General features: G+C 37.6%; 2 protein-coding genes and 1 long non-coding RNA gene across 7 annotated transcripts in view; 1 reads left to right on the top strand and 2 right to left on the bottom strand.

The window, feature by feature from the left end:
- The window catches only part of LOC100648878, a 141632-nt gene extending 133500 nt beyond the window's left edge, over positions 1–8132 (top strand). For all 5 annotated transcript variants that reach the window (XM_012314829.3, XM_012314830.3, XM_020865886.2 and 2 more), the window contains one exon: positions 3–8132. In XM_012314829.3, coding sequence (XP_012170219.1) covers positions 3–1805 — 1803 coding nt within the window. In that variant the 3' untranslated portion in view covers positions 1806–8132. The remainder of the gene's footprint in view (positions 1–2) is intronic.
- On the bottom strand, positions 8119–18097 carry LOC100648995. The gene is given in 12 exon segments (XM_048410987.1): positions 8119–8600; positions 9136–9424; positions 9545–9684; positions 9687–9728; positions 9947–10318; positions 10543–11076; positions 14239–14412; positions 15191–15479; positions 15595–15779; positions 16073–16444; positions 16669–17202; positions 17979–18097. Coding segments are annotated over 11 exon segments (3099 nt in total). The 5' UTR covers positions 17192–17202; positions 17979–18097; the 3' UTR covers positions 8119–8421.
- Positions 11302–12310, bottom strand: LOC125386112. The gene is made up of 2 exons (XR_007225981.1): positions 12200–12310; positions 11302–11474 (listed from the first exon to the last, which is right to left on the bottom strand). It is a non-coding gene; the product is annotated as an uncharacterized LOC125386112 (long non-coding RNA).
- Positions 18098–19193: the final 1096 nt, after the last annotated feature.

The following is a 19193-nucleotide window of genomic DNA, read 5'->3' as shown; positions in this document are numbered from 1 at the left end:
AGAATCTAATAGTTCAGCCAGTGCGGGAAGCTTTAGAATATTATCGCAGATTGAACGAAGCAGCGAAGGACGAGCGGCATCACCGGAAGAGCATAGCAGACCTGGGCGAGGCAAATCTGATAACCGTAACGTCCGGGACCACCGGGTCAGCTAGCGTCGTGAAATCTACCTCGTCGCACAGTATGCGCTCGAAACGTTCCATAGGCACAGTTCACTCGCGATCGCGATCCACCGACGACGAGATGACGGAGAATCTGACGGCGGAAGAAGCGGAGAATCTCGAGAGTTCGGATCCTGAGACAGCGACCGAGGTGGAGGTGAGCGAGAAAACGTTGAAGTTCAAAATCTCGACCGAGGGGACGTTGACTGGGCCGGCAACAGGTAGGAAAAGCTACCCGGGTAGTCGAAAGGGTAGTCGAGAGAAATCGTCACTGGATTATCATAGTCACGACCTAGCCAGGGCTGTTAGGGATCACGAGCGCGAAAGAAGACGCAGTAAAGGAGAGAATCTTGGCAGCGACCTGAGCTCGCCCGTCAGTGCGTGGTCCGCGGAAGGAACCAGAATCCTCGAGGAGCTGGAGAAAGACGAACCCGTTTTCCTAGATGCGAAATGGAACGAACGAAAAATGGTGGAGGGCAACGGTAACGTGGTAGTCGAAACCCAGCAGAGGAACAACCTGAAGAAAACGAGTAGCTTAGTGGAGAACGATCAGGAGATGAAGTCTAGTCGCAAAGAGGTACAGAGGGAGACGGTTGGGCTCCGGTGTTGTTGCGAGGATAAAACAGGACCCAACAATCACAAGTCCATCTTTTCCAGATTAAGAAACTTCACGGATCGGCTGAGTATCAGCTTCGACACGAAGGACCCTACTGCGCCGAAGCCTACGAAACACGTAACGAAGACGCTGAACAAAAGCAACTTGATGGCCACGGCGACCACTTCTTCCAGGCGCAATAACTCTCTATCAGTTTGCAAGCGTTGCAACCTTACTAAAGTCTCGGTGAAAGAGGGCAAAGCTATAGCGACGGTGGTGGAATTATCTTCGGTGGATAAGCGTGCTATGACGTTGCCAAAGGTGAGGAAATCGACGGAGTACAAGAACAGAGGCAGTGTCTGGAAGGTGTCGTTCGTCAAGGAGAAAAGATCGTCCGCTTCGTTGGAAGCTTTACCGAGCGCGATGTCGGAGAGATCCTTGGCGAAACATCGGCGAAATTTTTCGAATCCCGAGAGCAAGTCGCACAGTCTGAAAGAAGCGAAGGATCAAAAGATTCTGGATATCGAGTTCAGAGAAATTGACGTGCGTACGAAGAAGCAGCAGCAACAACCGGAGATCGTTGTCAAGCCTGAGCACGGGTCCAGAGAGGCTGTACAAGAAGATATAGGCAAAATAGAAATTAGGAGAAGCTCGGCGAGCATGGAGGATATCTCGAAGATGGCGAAGCAGACTGAAAGCGTAATGCTCGGTTCGTTAGAGCCAAAGAAGACGGAGGAACGTCCACACACGGGTAGTTTGGACTCAATGTTGTGCAAGGAGTCGGCCAAATCCCGGAAAAAGCCAACGTACTCTTCGCCAACTGCAACGTCCAAGAAATCGCCTGGTCTGTTGTCGCGATTCAAGTCTGGCATGAGTATCGACAGCACCAGGAGCAACAGCAACAGCGATTCTTTGCACGACCAAAGCTCGCAATCTCCGAGCGGCTGGATTTCCTCTCTGACGGCAAGCTTTCGACCAAAGAGGCAGGTATCGGAAGTTCCGTTGTCGTCGCATCCTCCGCATTCATCGAGTCGCGAGGAGATCAAGTGATACGGCCTGGTGGTCGAGGACTCTTCCGAGAAACAGTTGTCGGGCCTGCACAAGTGGCTGGCTGAGAATATTTTCTGTTGCAGCAGTTAAGGACGTGTGCCCGCGTTTCGTGTAGTGTCGATCCACGAACCGAGGGTTGACCGCCATTTTCTCGCGCGTTAACACTAGAGAAGTCGATGATTATCAAAAGGTAGGAGGAGACGTTGGAGCCAAAGATCGTTGACGAAGGCTGAAATTAAAAGAAGAAGATCGAGAGATACCGTGACGTTAAGTGCACGGAAGCGAAGGAAATCGAGTGACGATCAGAGCGTTCGTGTTCCGTCGACATTGATTTTCATTAGATTGTATCGCCGGCCATTGTTGGATCACATCTGTCTGTTAAACTGAAAACGATTATTTACCTCGACCTCGTGCGCTAGATGTTATTCGTAAGGAAATTTCCGATGAGGCTTTTCTCGATCGACCGAGTCGCCACGCGTTATGTAACAATCTATCGACGACCGATCGATCGGTCAGGAATTACGAAATATAGTATCGTGACAATCCTCTATCCAATAGGATCCTCATTCCGCCATTTGAACACGTCTTGACTATTCTGAGTCTGGATAAACCGGGTCACGGAATGTTGCGTTTCTCGCGTGAAGCTCGAAGGGATTTTAACTTTAAGAATTTTTGAGCCACGTGTGTTCGGTATCGGGCGACCACGGACACGATCGTACACCATCACCTGGACGATTTCCGGGACAAGCCTTCTCTTCGACGAGGAGGCAAAGAAAAACATTAGCGAAAAAAATCTGATTGTTCTGCCGCATCGAAGATGATTTGGGAATTTATTAGAATGTAACAGTTGAAAGTGAGTAGAGGCAGACGAAGAAAGAAAGTCTCTCGACTTTCAAGTCAGTTGTACGAAATTCAAATCATCGTTTAAAGAAAAAAAAAAAGAAAAAAAAAGGAAAAAATAAGAAAAAATATGTCTTAGAGTACGTGCGTGTAGTATGTCGATTAGCTGTTCCCAAATGTAACCAGAAATGTGTGAGTGTAATTAACGTTCGTATCGAAGCCAAACTGTCGAACAGCTGGCGAATACCAAATATATGTATATTGCTCCTAATTATCGATCTCCGTTCCGAGAGCAGAGTGAATGGAAGAGGAGAGTGTGTTAGAATGAAAGGGAGGGAGAGAAAGGTAGAAGGAAAAATTACGTACGATAAAATTTAAATGTCGAGATCAGGTGGTGAGAACGAATTGAAATTAGAGGAAATTAATGGAGAAGAAGAAGAAATTAGATCAGAAAAGGGAATTGAAGTTAAGAAAGTAGGAGAGAAGATATATATGGATGAACGGCCTGAAAGATAGAAGAAAGTGAAAAGGCGCGGTATATAAACTATTTTATTTATTGTCCAATTAAAAGGATAGCCTAACGAGTAATCATTAATGTTGTTCGTTATTATACATATATACATATATATATATATACATAAAAAATATATATATAAATATATGCAACTCCCATCGAAACGCATAACGTATATAAATATTATAAATACATAAGAAGAAAAAAATGATCGTACGAAGAAGCAGGTCCATTGTAACACACAAGTTCAGCGTGTAAGTAGATAGAGAATGCAGCAGATCTAGACAGGCACGTCGTGTCGAATTACAATCCGAAAATATTCATGCCTCGTTTGAGACAAGAGGAAGAAAAAGAAAAGAACTAAATAAATTGGAAAAGAAAATGGTAAACCTGCCCAGCGACGAAAAACGAGAAGACACGAAAAAGCAGAGAGAAGAGAACGGAAAGAAATCTTCGTGTGTCGTAAACGTCGCGGAGAAAAAGAGACGAACCCGATCGTTCGAATTATATCTCGAGGCGAATACTCGCACGATTTGGAAAATGATTTTGTTGATCTGTCAGAAATTTAGATGAATGTTAAATAAACGCTGTTTCCTCGTTGAGAAGGTGTCTTCCTCTGATTTAAAAACTATGAACAGTTATTCCAGTCGAGAATTACATAAACCGAAAAAATGTCGTTAGAAAGTCGCTAGTATCCTCTGATCTAACGATTCTTGTACTTCTTCTACTCGTAGTCGATAAACAACACCCTATCCCCGAGAATGGTATTCGCTTATCTACTCGCTAAATTTTTAATGGATCGACAAAAAATGTATCCTCCGTTTAGTTGAATATTTTAAGAACGCGTTTAGAACGAGAAGGAGGCGGGTAAAAAACGAATAATACGATTATAAAATGGATACAGCCTAACGTAGAAGAACACCCTCGTGATGCACGCGTTTTCAGCCTCGACACAGCATCAATTCTCTGCGCAACGGTGTCTCGCTTTTTCATTTTTAGATGTTTATATTTTTATACTCCACCAGCAATGTGTCTCTACGGCGATGAAAAACCGCATGTATTGTTGAAGTCTAGTCTTACGTTATCGTCTTCAGGACACCCCCCAAAAAATGATTGAATTTTTTTGGGGGCATTCTTCGTTTTTCTACGGCGATCGTAGAACAGGAAGAAAAAATCCTGTATCCACGCGATCAGCTCTCTGCATTCTGCGTAATGCTTGTTCGATTTTGTCTCCCCTCTCGAGAGAAGCCGCGGGAAGAGATTCGTTCGCTGTATTTTCGAAATACCTGCTCCTTTCTGGGTTAATTTAAAAAATTCGATCAACAGGGAGACATCGATTTGTTTTTTAAGTAAGAAACTTTGATCTCGAACTCGCCGTTTAATTAAACATTTTCTTTTCTTTTTTTTTTTTTTTTAATCAATCGTAGACGTTTGTTAGTCGATAAATCTCTTCCTACGGCGGCCAAGACTTGCGAGAGCATCCTCAGTCCAGCTCTTCCCTGATCGACCGTAAACATTGATCGCGTGAATCCTTCCATTTCGTCGTCGAATCTCGTGGAATACTCGACCCACGTAGACGAACAGAGAGACAGGATCGGCGAGTGTGATGGTGTGTTCGAGCAAGTGAGCCATGTCGAAACACACAACGTTGTAAACACGCTATAATGTAACTTATTAAACTTCCAGTGGTACGAGGCAAAAAAAGTATTTGATCTTAACACCCTCACGAGTAAACCAGAAAATACATGTTTCCATCGAAGAATCGAAATTCCTCGGTTCTATCGCACCAACGACTGATTATAAAAATCAAATGCTTTTTTCGTTCTATCACTCGCTGTCTGTGCCTGATCTTTGTTAATATTTATTTGTCTCTTCCTAGACGTTAAATCGATTACACGTGTACTAGAGATTACAGTATAATGGAGCAATCGGGCAAGTCCGTTTTCCTAGAAACTCTCGGACCATTCCGTGTCGACAATCGAATACTCCTCATTGAATCGTCGGTGTTGTACTAATTTTCAAATTTTGAATCGCGGGCGCGATCAGCCGAACTACTATAAATAATATCGCGTTGATCGAGCTCGATACCAAAAGCAAAACGAGGCTTCGAGGAAGAAATGACTGAGAACAGGAGGAGGAACGAAATTCGGTGGTCCAATCGTTTAATTCGCGACGAGGTAGTCCTCGTGTCCCAATTATTCTCGTCAATTACCGCAGCGTAATCGATCGTGCGTTTTCTCTTGCCGACAAAAAAAAAAAAAAAAAGAAAAAAAAAGAAAAAAGATGAGAATGATGGTCAGAAGAGATCGGAATGGTGTCACGATCGGAAATCGTGAACAAAAATAGGGCACAGAATGTGATTTTCTGAAATACACGCTCGAAGAGATCCGCTTTAAAACGAATTCTATCGTCCGCAACCTTTGTGATCTTCGTTTCGTCGCCCACTCAATTACCTTCGCCGCGGATGCGGTGCTAATTAACAAACAAAGGAGCGATCGTCGCGTTAAACGGACGTCGACAAGCGCATTGTGACGACCACGACGTTGTGAATCGAGACGCGCCCAGATGACTTCGTTTTTATTTGCCGTGAGAACCTGTGAGAGTCACGTGAATTTCAGACGAATACAGGCCGGAGATGTACACGGATTTGCTTCGATTTCGAGAAAGTGGAGATGGAGGTGAAATTGAAGAGAAGCGGGGCCAAAGTTCAGAAAGTATTACTAGTTGAAATAGATTTGAAAAATTAGCGTAACATGGGACCGAAGATTGTTCATAATTAGGAAAAATGTAAAGTAAGATTTTGGTAGAGAAAATCCTTGATATTTGTACATTAACATTTCCACGTTTTTCCTTTTCCTAATTTCCAGTCCTATTTAGTTGATTCAGTAAAATCGACATTCCCAGGACTCATTCGGTCCCATCAACCTGAAATCTCGAACGACCTTTGTGCTCTCCTGTTATACTCTTCCTTAGTATCCTAATTTTACGTACTTTGACTATTTCGTGCGTTTGTAACGTCTAAAACACTATAATTTCGCGATGAACATTCACGTTCACAATGGATATGTTTGTTTCTATACGGTAATACCTAAAAACGTATCTTCAATTTATCTTTCATTGAATTTTCTAATGAGGAAATCATAGTTCCCTATATTTTACAATTGCATAGTTTAATTAACGACTAAATAACTTTAAGTTACGAGTTAACAATTTTCACACTACACGTATAATCGAAACCGAAAAGGAAACCGATCGTCAGCTTTAGCGGTGAGACTGCTAATAAAGTGGCAGAGCAATATCAATTATCGAAATGCACCGATGTAAACGATCTTTTAATAATAATAATAATAATAATTTGCGTTCTAGAAAAGATTAATCTTAATCTTTCGATCGAATGTGCTTCTATAAATTTTCAGGAATGTTTCTATCACGTACTTCGTTTACTTGATGTGTTTTCCTCCAAAGCCTTACTCAGATAAGATAGAGAAGAAACGAACGACGAAAATTAATCATATAAACATGAATATGTAAATTCTATGACAAATTGATGAAATATTTTCGTATAATTGTCAAGCTGAAGATGAGCATTTCGAATAGTAAGCGATAGGTAAATATGGATAATTTATTTGAAGAGACACTATCGCGATATATCAACTCGATGAATTTAACGTTGTGAGTAATATGTTACAGAGGAATATGTAATTAACTCGACAGGCTAGTAGCCTCCGGAGACTCCATAGATTACATTAGCTGCGAGTATCATTTTGCTATGACTAATGAAATGTTGTTTTCGACAAGTAGCAAGTTAATTAAACATGACGTTAAAAATTTGTAAACGTGTGATTATTAATATAATATAATTTCTAAACTTGAGCAAATTATTCTCGTTAAAATATACAATTATCAGAAAAAACGGAAGGAAGTTCCTAGCACTACGCTTCTCCTCGTGTTTCTCGTGTGCTATTTGAATTGCAAGTTCACGTGACTCCGAAAATCGAGTAAACGATAGATGTAAACTGAATGATGTTACGTTAAGATCAGTGTAGACGAATCGACGTGGCATCAATGTGATTTTATAACGATGATCTTGTGCGGTTTAATTAAGCAGATTAATATACTGTTCTCTGAGTTAATATAACTACATCCAGATCTGGAAAATTATACTGATTCGAAGTCAGGGGAAGGAAAGTTTTCATTCGAAGAAATGGGTCGAGAAATGCGAATGGCGTACGAACAAAAAACGGCTCTAGATGTATGTATAACGTATATTTACCTGGTGAAAAAGGATTATGGAACGGAGGACGTGAAATAACGGCTATGCTCGCTGGCGAGTTACTATCACAGATATTGTAAACGATGAATTGTATAGTTATTATGTGTGTAAAAGTATCGTGAAACAAATTCAAATGTTGCAGAGGCGTGTGCCCGATGTTCGTAAGTATGTACATACATACGTTGTTCGATTATGACGATCGATCGCTATTCTGCTCGTATGATATTATATCGAACGAAGAAACGAAGAAGCTACCTCTTAATATTCGGAAGCTAAACAATAGCAAGAGTATTAAAACGCCGCGCAGGTGTTCTCCGAAACTTTCACTCGATAGCATAGAATCGAGAATCACGAAAATCATGCTCGACCATTCGTGGATGTTCGACGCTTCACTCTAGAAACTGACACGATACAAATGATCAGAATGGAGAGTTATGTCACAGATTACCGTGACTAATGCGCGTATCGAACGCCATCGTCGAACAATGGCTACGAACAAGGTGCCAGGATACCGTATGGTATTCGCCATTCCAACTTGATTCTAAGGTGTCGTAATAATATATTACAGAGATTTAATTGTAAGTTGAGCGGCGGTCATGCACTGGCCACGAGGCGGCCAACCGGCCGATTAGTCTCTTTTGTAAATGAGAATAAGTGAATGAAATAAATATATACATGTGACCGCGTAAGTGAAACAAAACTAACTGTATTTCCTCTGCATGCAATATTTTCCTCACCAGGATACAACAAATTTACAGAAACATGATCTCGTATTATCTAATACCAAATAAATCTAATTATTTTCAGATATTTGAAATCACAATTTTCGGGCATTTAGCATTACGATTATAAAATATATTTAATATCTAATCATCTCCTGAGAAAGAAATGACGATGTTACTTGTTGAACATCACCGATTCGGTAATAAAATATATCCGACTTATCACGAACAAGGTAGAAAATTGGAATGCGGTTCGTAAAACTTCGTCTAATCAGCAGCAGCGGTAATCTTTCGAATGTTGAGTTGTACTCCTCCTAAAGCTGTCGTGATGATTGTTTTGGGATCTAGGATCACCGAAATTTTGGTTTTATCACAAGGTGAAACTTCGTAGTCCTTCAATATCTGTACGACTCCAAGTTTAGATTGCATGAGTCCCAATCGCATACCTGAAACGCAGAGTTGAAGAGAGAAATTATCAACAGCAAGTCTAAAGATACACATTGCTATTCCTATCTTTCTTACAACATGAGTAACATGTTAAAGTAACATGAGTAAGAACTTATCTATTTGTGAATGTGTGTTCTAGTTAAACTCCATTTGTCTAATAAGCATAAACTGTATGAATTTGTCTGATAATAGAATGTAATAAATTGTACCAAATTGATTGGTACCAGATTGATCGATTGATTGTTTAATAGATAATGCCGTGCAACGTAATATAAAATATAAAAGTGATTTCGCCATGTAACTATTGCGAGGAAGTGCCTGTTGAGACTAAGATTTCCACACATCACATTTTGAAGATATTATTTAATGTGATTGCAAATCGTCCTACGTAAAAAAATAAATATCTTATCGTTAATAATATAGGTACAGTTTAAAGGAACGAATACTGATCTTGAAATGTATGTACCTATGTCCTTGCTATCGATAGCTCTGGCGTTAAAGATATTGGAAAATATTGCGGAAAATTTTACTAACCAATGCAGCCGCGGGGACCTCCACCAAAGGGCAAGTAGACGAAACTTGGCCTGGTACATTTGGCTTCCTCGGTAAATCGGAGTGGATCGTATTTTTTCGGATTCGGGAAATACCGCGAATCATAGTGCAAACCCATTATTGAAATGAATATTGGAGTGCCTTTCTCTAGCACCAGATCGGAATTAGGCACTTTGTAATCGGCAAGGGTAACTCGATCCAAGTGCCCTACAGATGGATATTTACGAAGAGTTTCAGACATTACCATATCGAGGTATGGTAACGTCGTAATCTGTGAAACGTTATATTTCTTAGTATGTTTACAATTATGTAATATTACAACCCTTTTTCACATACTATCCATATGCCTCTCTCGTGTCTTTCTAATTTAATATTTTTGTAGTTACCGTACCATATCGTATGTGATTTTGCCACCACTTTTCTCTAGAGCATCGTGAATCTCTGCCCTAAGTTTCTTCTGTAAATCTGGGTTCACTGCAAGTTCGTGCAGCGTGAAAGAAATGGCGGTAGAAGATGTTTCAATACCGGAAAAAAAAACATGATCGCTTGTGCCACTAAATCGTCGCCATCGAATTCTGGAACATGCAAATTATACTTCATCGCAAAAGTTCAGCAAATCGATCTAGTATAATTAGTACAATTGGAAAATAACTTGAAAGCAAATTATATTTCCTCTGTTTCGTTGGGAGTTCACGAAATACGGATATGGATAAAATTATAATTCATAGATTTCTGACGATTCATAAATAATCTCATCAACAAAAGATAGTAAAACATTGCAGCAAATACGTACTGTAATCCTTCAAGTTTTCGTCGTTCTTGTATGTTTTCCTGATCTCGATTAGCACATCGATGAGATCATTCCTCTTCTGAGCCGAATCGACTCGCTGTTGAATCGCATCCCAGAAAACAGGTCGGAAGAAGTTAGTCGCTTTTTTTCCAAAGAACTTCGGCTTAAGATACTTGACTAACTGAGGCGAGAAGGATATGATAAGTAACTCCATGTTACGATAGAAATTAGAATAGAAGATCTTCCTGCCATATTCACGAAGCGGTGTTTTTGGATTCTTCACCGCACCTATTTTTAAGCCAAACGCAATACTACCGATCATATCGGTGGTGAAATTCCCGCAAATATCCTTGAACTCGACTACTTTTCCATCGCCTGAAAAAGATATTAGATTTCCTATGTTGTGTCTGGCATTGCTGCATTTTTAATCAAGAAGTGATTGTTGCGAAATTTGAAGTCTCGCATCAAGGGGATTGACTGTTAATTCTGTTAAACATTTCTCTTAAGTAAGAATTATTGTTTTAATATATTGAACTAACAACAGTTTTATCATGTTATTTATTTATGTTATTATGTAAATGCACTGAAAAACGGTTTACCCTCCAAATGCAACGAATTGAGATACATTCCAAGATCGTCAGCGACTACCAGCATTAAATCGAACATTGTCCTCGGCTTGCCTGGGGTAAAAATCGGTGTCAATTTTGGCCTGAGAGATTTCCATCCCGGATTTTTCATCAGGACCACATTTGCGTATCCAAAACGATCATTTTTCTCATCTGCAGTCGCGTACCTATCAGGGAAATAGTCGAAGTCTTTCACTAGGACGTGCTTCACGAGTTCTGGATCGCGAATTAACAGGTGAGGTTTGTCGAAGACGTAGAATCCCAGTAAAGGCACACCTTTGCCGTAATCGTACATGTCCTTGAGAAATTCCGAGCCCGATTTTCTTGACAGAAGGCAGTCCATAAAGTTGCCTATGAAAGGCGTAGGTGCAAGCTGTGTGATTCCACGTTTCGACCAGTGGTTGAATTTACGAGTCATGTAGAAATAAGCGGCAACCATCAGGGTCGAAAGGATAAGGATACCATCCAGACTCCAGTATAGCGTTAATAAAGCCATTTTAAATGAGTCTGAGGAGGAAAAATGTTTTTGTTGATCTCAGAAGATAATATTTATCAACAGCTCTTGGATTGCGAATTATCATGGATTTAGAGAAATGCAAAAGCTGGACAATGTTTCACGGAATGCTTCATTGTGATAAATCGTTCTCGAAACTCGTTACGCATGCTTCTTATCTTGAGGGAAATGTAGGCGTCTACCCTCCCTTTGGTCGGATATTCTTTTTCTCAAAGTCGACATTACTCTGATAACGCGGTACGAGGGAGGGCGAGTGCTAAGGGGGTGTACGCACCCTAACCCCCAACTTGGCGGTTACCTGTATCGGGCCTCAGTGTCAGGGTTTACGGAATGTCGATTGGGGTTACATATCAGCAATAAGTTAATGTTGTAAATAATTTCCCCGGTGCATCTAAAAATTCGACGTCAAGTTTTCATCGCCAATCTTGTACTTCGGACAGCCCTCTGTTTGCATCTTGGGCATTTTGGGAGTAAAACAGTCGCTATGATATTTTATTTAATGAGTGTAAAATAAATCATTATATGTGTTTAATTTCATTCATAAAAATACGTAATTGCACAAATATCTGGAGGTTTGTAAACATATAATAAATAAAATATGTTATTAGTCTCTAAAAAAAATTTAATAACGCCAGTTATTTTAAAACATTAAAAACTTGTTGACCTATGACAAAACTTATTTTCTCAATTATTAATTTAACACTTTTCTAGTGGTTTTATAAAGAAGATGAAATACAATCGTATAACCGGCTTTCTTTTTGAACACAATTGTATATTATTTAATCAACGAGTAATTCGCTGGCACAGAGTGTTGAATATTCTGGCGTCTCGCGTGGAATGATTCAAGATTAGAGTTTTCCACGTGCATTCTCATTAATTAAAGACAAACAGTAAACTTTGGGGGGTAATTAGGAAAATACTGCACGATTCAAACTGAGCAAATGATTCAGAAAGGAAAGAAAAAGTAACAAATTACATAAGTTCGTGAATCAGAGTAGGGACACAGTTGAATCCAATTTGCAAAATTAAAGACGAAAATTATCAGAAAATAATAGAAAATTAGAACAGATAATCTAATTGTGCGGTATGTGTTGCAGTGAAATATACCGTACGTACCGCTATGAAACGAATTCTTCACTCGTCACAAGCACTATAAGGTAGCAGATATTAAATAAAATAAGAAAATATTTCCGAAGTTTGTAATGTTCATTACGAGAGTGAGCTTTGTTATCGGCTGTGATAGTATATACGTCTCATTTGTAATCTCCCCTCTTTTGTAAAATTTACCGCTGAATCATTGCTTGCTGGCAAAGTGCCATTTGCGAAAAATTCTCGTAGCAGATTTTAGCATCTAGAAAACGGTAAGAATCGACATTTTACCTGGTAAGATAGTTTTTCGAATTAATCAGTTGTGTTTAATGTATAATAATCGTCTCCGCGGTAATTTACTGCTTAATTTTCACACATTAAGAGACATGTTATAAAATTTCTATATACAGCACCAATATTTTGAATATTACACAACTATCGTAAAGAGATATTACGATCAACAGCTTCCATGAAATGATGTAATTAAAAAAATGCTTTGAAAGATCAATTTTCTTAATCGAATCGTATTTTCACACGTAAGGAGGTGTAGATACTGGAAAGTTTCTTTCTATCTCTTTTCTCTTTCCAGACAATGCGAGACAAATAAGGGGGAGAAATTAAAAAGGATTGGGATATAAATGACAATAATCTATAATTTCGCGCAAACATATTTTTTGCCATTTTTCCAACATGACCGTGGGGATATCTGCTTAAAGTACATATTCTAGAATATACATCATATCATCTATTATAACGAATAATCTTTTGCATAATTGAAAAAGTGTTATCAATGAAGATAGAGGTTATAATGTATCAGCGTTATTCACCTGCTTAACAGCAAAAAGTGCAGTAATATAGGCAGTAATATTTTAGAAGTAACATACGTGATAATTTCATAGTCAACCGTAATTCATGTTGTGGAGTGTCAAATGAAATTACTAAAATCAATAAAAATGTACACATTATTAACAAGTGAATAATCTCATCTGGAAATAAATATTATGGAGATCTCAATTATGAAGTTATACAAGGGATTTAGAATCGGATTTCATAGAAAAATTTCTACGTCTTATTGTCCCATTAATCGCGCAATAAATATTTATAGAATGTATTGATAAATAATAATGTAATCTGGAATTCGTTAAATTTTTAACCCGTCTATGGAAAAATATCCTTGGATCAAAGCCTGTTCCTTATCCATATGCTAGTATTGTTACATGCTAAATTATTACTGAGTAAGGGTGATACATATGTACATTGGAATATATGTAAAATTTAAAGGTGAAGCACAGTCTTTTTTATGATGGAATGTGATCTTTCATTTAACAAGGAATAAACACGCAAGTCTTGCCAACATTTTAATATCCAGAACCGTGTATAGGTGATTATCTTCGGACAAAAGTGATGCAGCCATGTGACATATATCTTTGTGTATCTTATTTAATCTGATCGCAAATTGTTCTACGTAAAACATATATACCATATCGTAGTATCGTGGAATAATCATAAGAAAAATTTCGCTAGGAGTATGAACTACAATGAAGATATATAGTGGAAGTTCTGACAGGCAAAGGATGTTTTGGTGGGGAAAGTTAGTCATTAGTTAGTTGCGAGTTAGTTGGAGTTAGTCACTTGCCATGAGTTGTGATTTGCGAGTTGGATCAAGATTAGTTGTATTACATTACTGCATTGTATTACATTACATTACTACATTAAGCTCTAATTAAATAATCATCGTTTCCCTGTTTCAATCACTGTAAAGAAATCCATCAAGTAAATAAAGACAGTATATGAGATATCGTATTATTTAATATTACATTCACTTTAAAATTAACGCTAAATAAGTTTCGTTATTTTAAGATACTTCAAATCACAATATTTGGACATTTACGATTACAATTTTAAAATATATTTAATATGTGAAGATTCATTTATCCCGAGAAAGAAATGACGATTATACTTGGTGAACCTCGTCGATTCGAAAGTAATATATATTTAATTTATCACAATCAAAATAGCAAATTGGAATGCATAACGCAATTCGTAATGCTTTAGCTTCGTCTAATTAACAGCAGTCGTAATTTTCCGAATGTTGAGATGTACTCCTCCTAAAGCTGTCGTCATGATTCCTTTGGGATCTAGAACAATTGGAATTTTGGTTTTTTCACAAGGTGAAACTTCGTAGTCCTTCAAAATCTGTACGACTCCAAGTTTGGATTGCATGAGTCCCAATCGCATACCTGAAACAAAGAGTGAAAGATTAAGATTAAAAGTGACAGCCAGCAGAATGTTTAAAGATACACTTTGCTACATGCATCTTTCTGATAATGCCAATGACAAGATTAGAAACTTAATCAATTGTTAGTAATTAACTTAATCTAGTTGTTAGTAAAGGAGATAAACTTTCGTTTGTTTGTATTCTTCTGTCTTCAAATTTTCTAGTCATTCTCCATAGCTGTAACACTTCAGCATATAGCTGGTGATATTTAATTTTACCGTATGCACGTTCTGAAGTCAAAAGAGATTTGAAAGCAAAGAAATGCAGATTCCTTAATAAAAATGTTTGTATGTAATAATAATATAACAAGATAAGATGTAAGAGAAAACCCAATTTTCTAACTGCCAATGCACCTAATTTATCAAATTACTTTAGTTCTAATTTTATATTCATTAGATTATGGCGAGGCAGGTCATGCATAGAGTGTGATATTTCGAACCCTGCAAAGATTGTTTAAAGATTGAGTGGGATAAAAGCGATGTCGCCATGTAACTATTGTGAGAAGGTGCATGTTGAGATTAAGATTTCCACGCATCGCATTTTGTAGATCTTAATTAGTGAGAGTATAGTTTAAAGAAACGAATACTGATCTTGACATGTATGTACCTATGCCTTTGAAGTATACATTTCTATACCTATATGTATCTCATTTCGATTCTTTTCACACTACTTTCATACGATTGCCATCGATAGCTGTGACGTTTAAGATATTGTAGAATACTTAGGAAAACTTTACTAACCAAGGCAGATACGGGGTCCCGCACCAAAGGGCAGGTAGGCGAAACTTGGCCTGGTACTTTTGGCTTCCTCGGTAAATCGGTGTGGATCGTATTTATTCGGATTCGGGAAGTACCGGGAGTCATAGTGCAAACCCATTATCGAAATGTATATTGGGGTACCTTTCTCTAGCACCAAATCGGAATTAGGCACTTTGTAATCGGCAAGGGTATTTCGATCCGTGTATCCTACAACTGGATATTTACGAAGACTTTCAGAAATTACCATATCGAGGTATGGTAGCGTCATAATCTGTGAAACATTATATTTCTTAGCATGTTTACAATTATATTACAACCCTTTTTCAAATACTATCCATATGCCTCTCTCATGTGTTTCTAATTTAATATTTTTGTAGTTACCGTACCATATCGTATGTGATTTTGCCACCAGTTTTCTCTAGAGCATCCTGAATCTCTGCTCTAAGCGTCTTCTGTACATCTGGGTTCACTGCAAGTTCGTGCAGTGTGAAAGACATGGTACTAGAAGACGTTTCAAAACCAGCAGCAAATAATATGGCCGCCTGTGCCAATAAATCTTCACCATCGAAGTCTGAGACATGCAAATTAAATATCATCGCAAAAGTTCAGCAAGTCGATTTAGTATATTTTGTACCATTGGAAAATAACTTGAAAGCAAACTGGCAAATATAGATATTTGTGAAATATTTCCAATTTATAACATGGAGACAATTATGCCTGAAGTAGTAGTTACGTTATTTTTCGTCTGTTTCGCTGAGAGCACACGAAATGAGGATGTGTATAAAATTGTAATTCATAGATTTCTGAGGATTCTTAAATAACTTCATCAACAAAAGATAGTAAAACATTGCAGCAAATACGTACTGTAATCCTTCAAATTTTCGTCGTTCATGTATGTTTTCCTGATCTCGAGTAGCACATCGATGAGATCATTCCTCTTCTGAGCCGAATCGACTCGCTGATCAATCGCATCCCAGAAAACAGATCGGAGAAAGTTTGTTGCTTTTCTTCCAAAGAACTTCGGCTTCATATACTTGATTAACTGAGGCGAGAAGGATATGATAAGTAACTCCACGTTACGATAGAAATTAGAATAGAAGATCTTCCTGCCATATTCACGGAACGGTGTTTTCGGATTCTCCAACGAACCTAGTTTTAAGCCAAATGCAACACTACCGATCGTGTCGGTGGCGAAACTCGCGCAAATATCCTTGAACTCGACTACTTTTCCGTCGCCTGAAAAAGATATTAGATTTCCTATTTTGTGTCTGGCATTGTTGCATTTTTAATCAAGATGTGATTATTGCAAAATTTGAAGTCTCGCATCAAGAAGATTGATTTTTAATTCTGTTAAACATTTCTCTTAAGTAAGAATTATTGTTTTAATATATTGAATTAACAATAGTTTTATTATGTTATTTATTTATGTTATTATGTAAATGCACTGAAAAACGGTTTACCCTCCAAATGCAACGAATCGAGATACATTCCAAGTTCGTCAGCAACTACCAGCATTAAATCGAACATTGTCCTCAGCTTGCCTGGGGTAAAAATCGGTGTCAATTTTGGCCTGAGAGATTTCCATCCTGGATTTTTCATCATGACCACATTTGCATATCCAAGACGATCATCTTTCTCATCTGCACACGCGTATCTATCCGGGAAATAGTCGAAGTCTTTCACTAGGACGTGCTTCACGAGTTCTGGATCGCGAATTAACAGGTGAGGTTTGTCGAAGACGTAGAATCCCAGGAAAGGCAAATTTTTGCCGTACTCGTATACGTCCTTCAGAAATTCCGAGCCCGATTTTCTTGACAGAAGGCAGTCCATAAAGTTGCCTACGAAAGGCGTAGGTGCAAGCTCTGTGATTCCTCGTTTCGACCAGTGGTTGAATTTACGAGTCATGTAGAGATAAGCGACAATCATCAGGGACGAAAGGATGAGGATGCCATCCAGACTCCAGTATAGCGTTAACAAGGCCATTTTAAAAGAGCCTGACAAGGAAAAATTTATTGGTCTTTGATATTAAAAAAATCACTAATATGTGTCCTCCTAAAGTGTTCCGTTTTTTACGTGGGAACTTTAAGAATTTGTCAATCCATGACAAAATTTATTTTATCAATTATTAATGCAATAGGAACACAACATTTCTGATGATTTTATAAAGAACAAGAAATTGCTTAAATCTTTCTTCCTGAACTCAATTGTATATCATTTAATCGATTAATGGCTTGCTCGTGCAGAATGTTCCATATTGTAGCCTCTGGTGTGAAATAATTTGAGATTAGAATTTTAGTCAAGGAATGGGGAACATTAGGAAAGGACTACCATTTAAGAAAACCAAATTCTATGCGCTGGACGTAGTTCGTCCAAACGGAAGAATAGTTGAGAGGTAAATGTAAATTATTTTTTCAAAAAGAATGATTTCAGTGAAAGAACAATGATTGTATTCGTGACTGATCTGTATGATCGTTCGGATTTGGTGGAATCTGCCTTCTTTTCCACGTGCATCCCCATTAATTAAAGACAAACAGTAAATTTTGGGGGTAATTAGGAATATACTCTTCGATTGAAACTGAGTAAATTATTCAGAAAAGAAATAAAAGGTAACAAATTACAGTATACATAAGTTCGTGAATCAGAGTGGAGATCTAATTTGTTTGAATCTAATTTATAAAATAAAAGACGAAAATTATCAGGAAATAATAAAAAATTAGAACAAATAATCTAATTCTGCGGGATGCTTTGCAGTGAAATATACAGTACGTACCGCTATGAAACGAATTCTTCACTAGTCACAAGCACTATAAGGTAGCAGATACAAAATAAAATAAGAAAATATTTCCGAAGCTTGTAATGTACATTACGAGAGTGAGCTTTGCTGTCGACTGTGATATAATATATACGTCTCATTTATAATCTCCCCTCTCTTGTGAAATTTACCGCTGATTCATTGCTTGCTGACAAAGTGCCATTTGCGAAAAATTCTCGTAGCAGATTTTAGCATCTAGAAAATGGTAAGAATTGGCATCTTAACTGGTAAGATATTTTTTTCGAAGTTATCAGTTGTTTTGAATGTATAATTAACGTCTCGGCCATAATTCACTGCCTGATTTCCACATATTAAGAGACATATTATAAAATATCTATCTATAGCACGAACATTTTGAATATTACACAATTATCGCAAAGAAGTAATTCGATCAATGATTTCCATTGAATGAGACAATGAAAAAATTGCATGGGAAACTGAATTTTCACAATCGAATCGTATTTTCACACGCAACAAGGTTTAGATATTGGAAAGTGTCTTTTTATCACTTTCCTATTTCTAGACAACGCTGGACAAATATCAGGACAAATTAGAAGGGTTTGGGTCATATAAATGTCAATAATCTATAATTTCGCACAAAGATATTTTTTACCATTTTTCCAACATGTCCTAAAGTATATTTTTTGAAGTACATATTCTAGAACATATATTATATCATCTATTGTAACGAATAATCTTTTGCATAATTAAAAAAGTCTTATCAATGAAGTTAGAGGTTATAATGCATCAGCGTTATTCACCTACTCAATAGCAAAAAGTGCAGTAATATAGGTAGTAATATTTTAGAAGTAACATACGTGATAATTTCATAATCAACCGTAAATAATGTTGTTGTGAAATGTCAAAGGAAGTTACTAAAATCAATAAAAATGTACAAATTATTAACAAGTGAATAAACTCAATTGGTAATAAATATTATTTCATAGAAAAATTTCTACGACTTATTGCCCATTAATATTTCATAAATATTTTTAATTTGTATTGATAAATAATGTAATCTGCAATTTGTTAAATTTTTAACCCATCCATGGAAAAATATCTTTGGCTTAAATGCTTACTCCTTATGCAGTATACTACTACTTTCACATGTTAAATTATTATTCAGCAATAGAGACACATATGTATATTGGAATAGATGTAAAGTTTAAAGTT

Source organism: Bombus terrestris, chromosome 12, assembly GCF_910591885.1.
Source record: "Bombus terrestris chromosome 12, iyBomTerr1.2, whole genome shotgun sequence".
Taxonomy (NCBI): domain Eukaryota; kingdom Metazoa; phylum Arthropoda; class Insecta; order Hymenoptera; family Apidae; genus Bombus; species Bombus terrestris.
The sequence above is the reverse complement of the archived record's forward strand: the minus strand, read 5'-3'. Positions and strand labels throughout refer to the sequence as shown.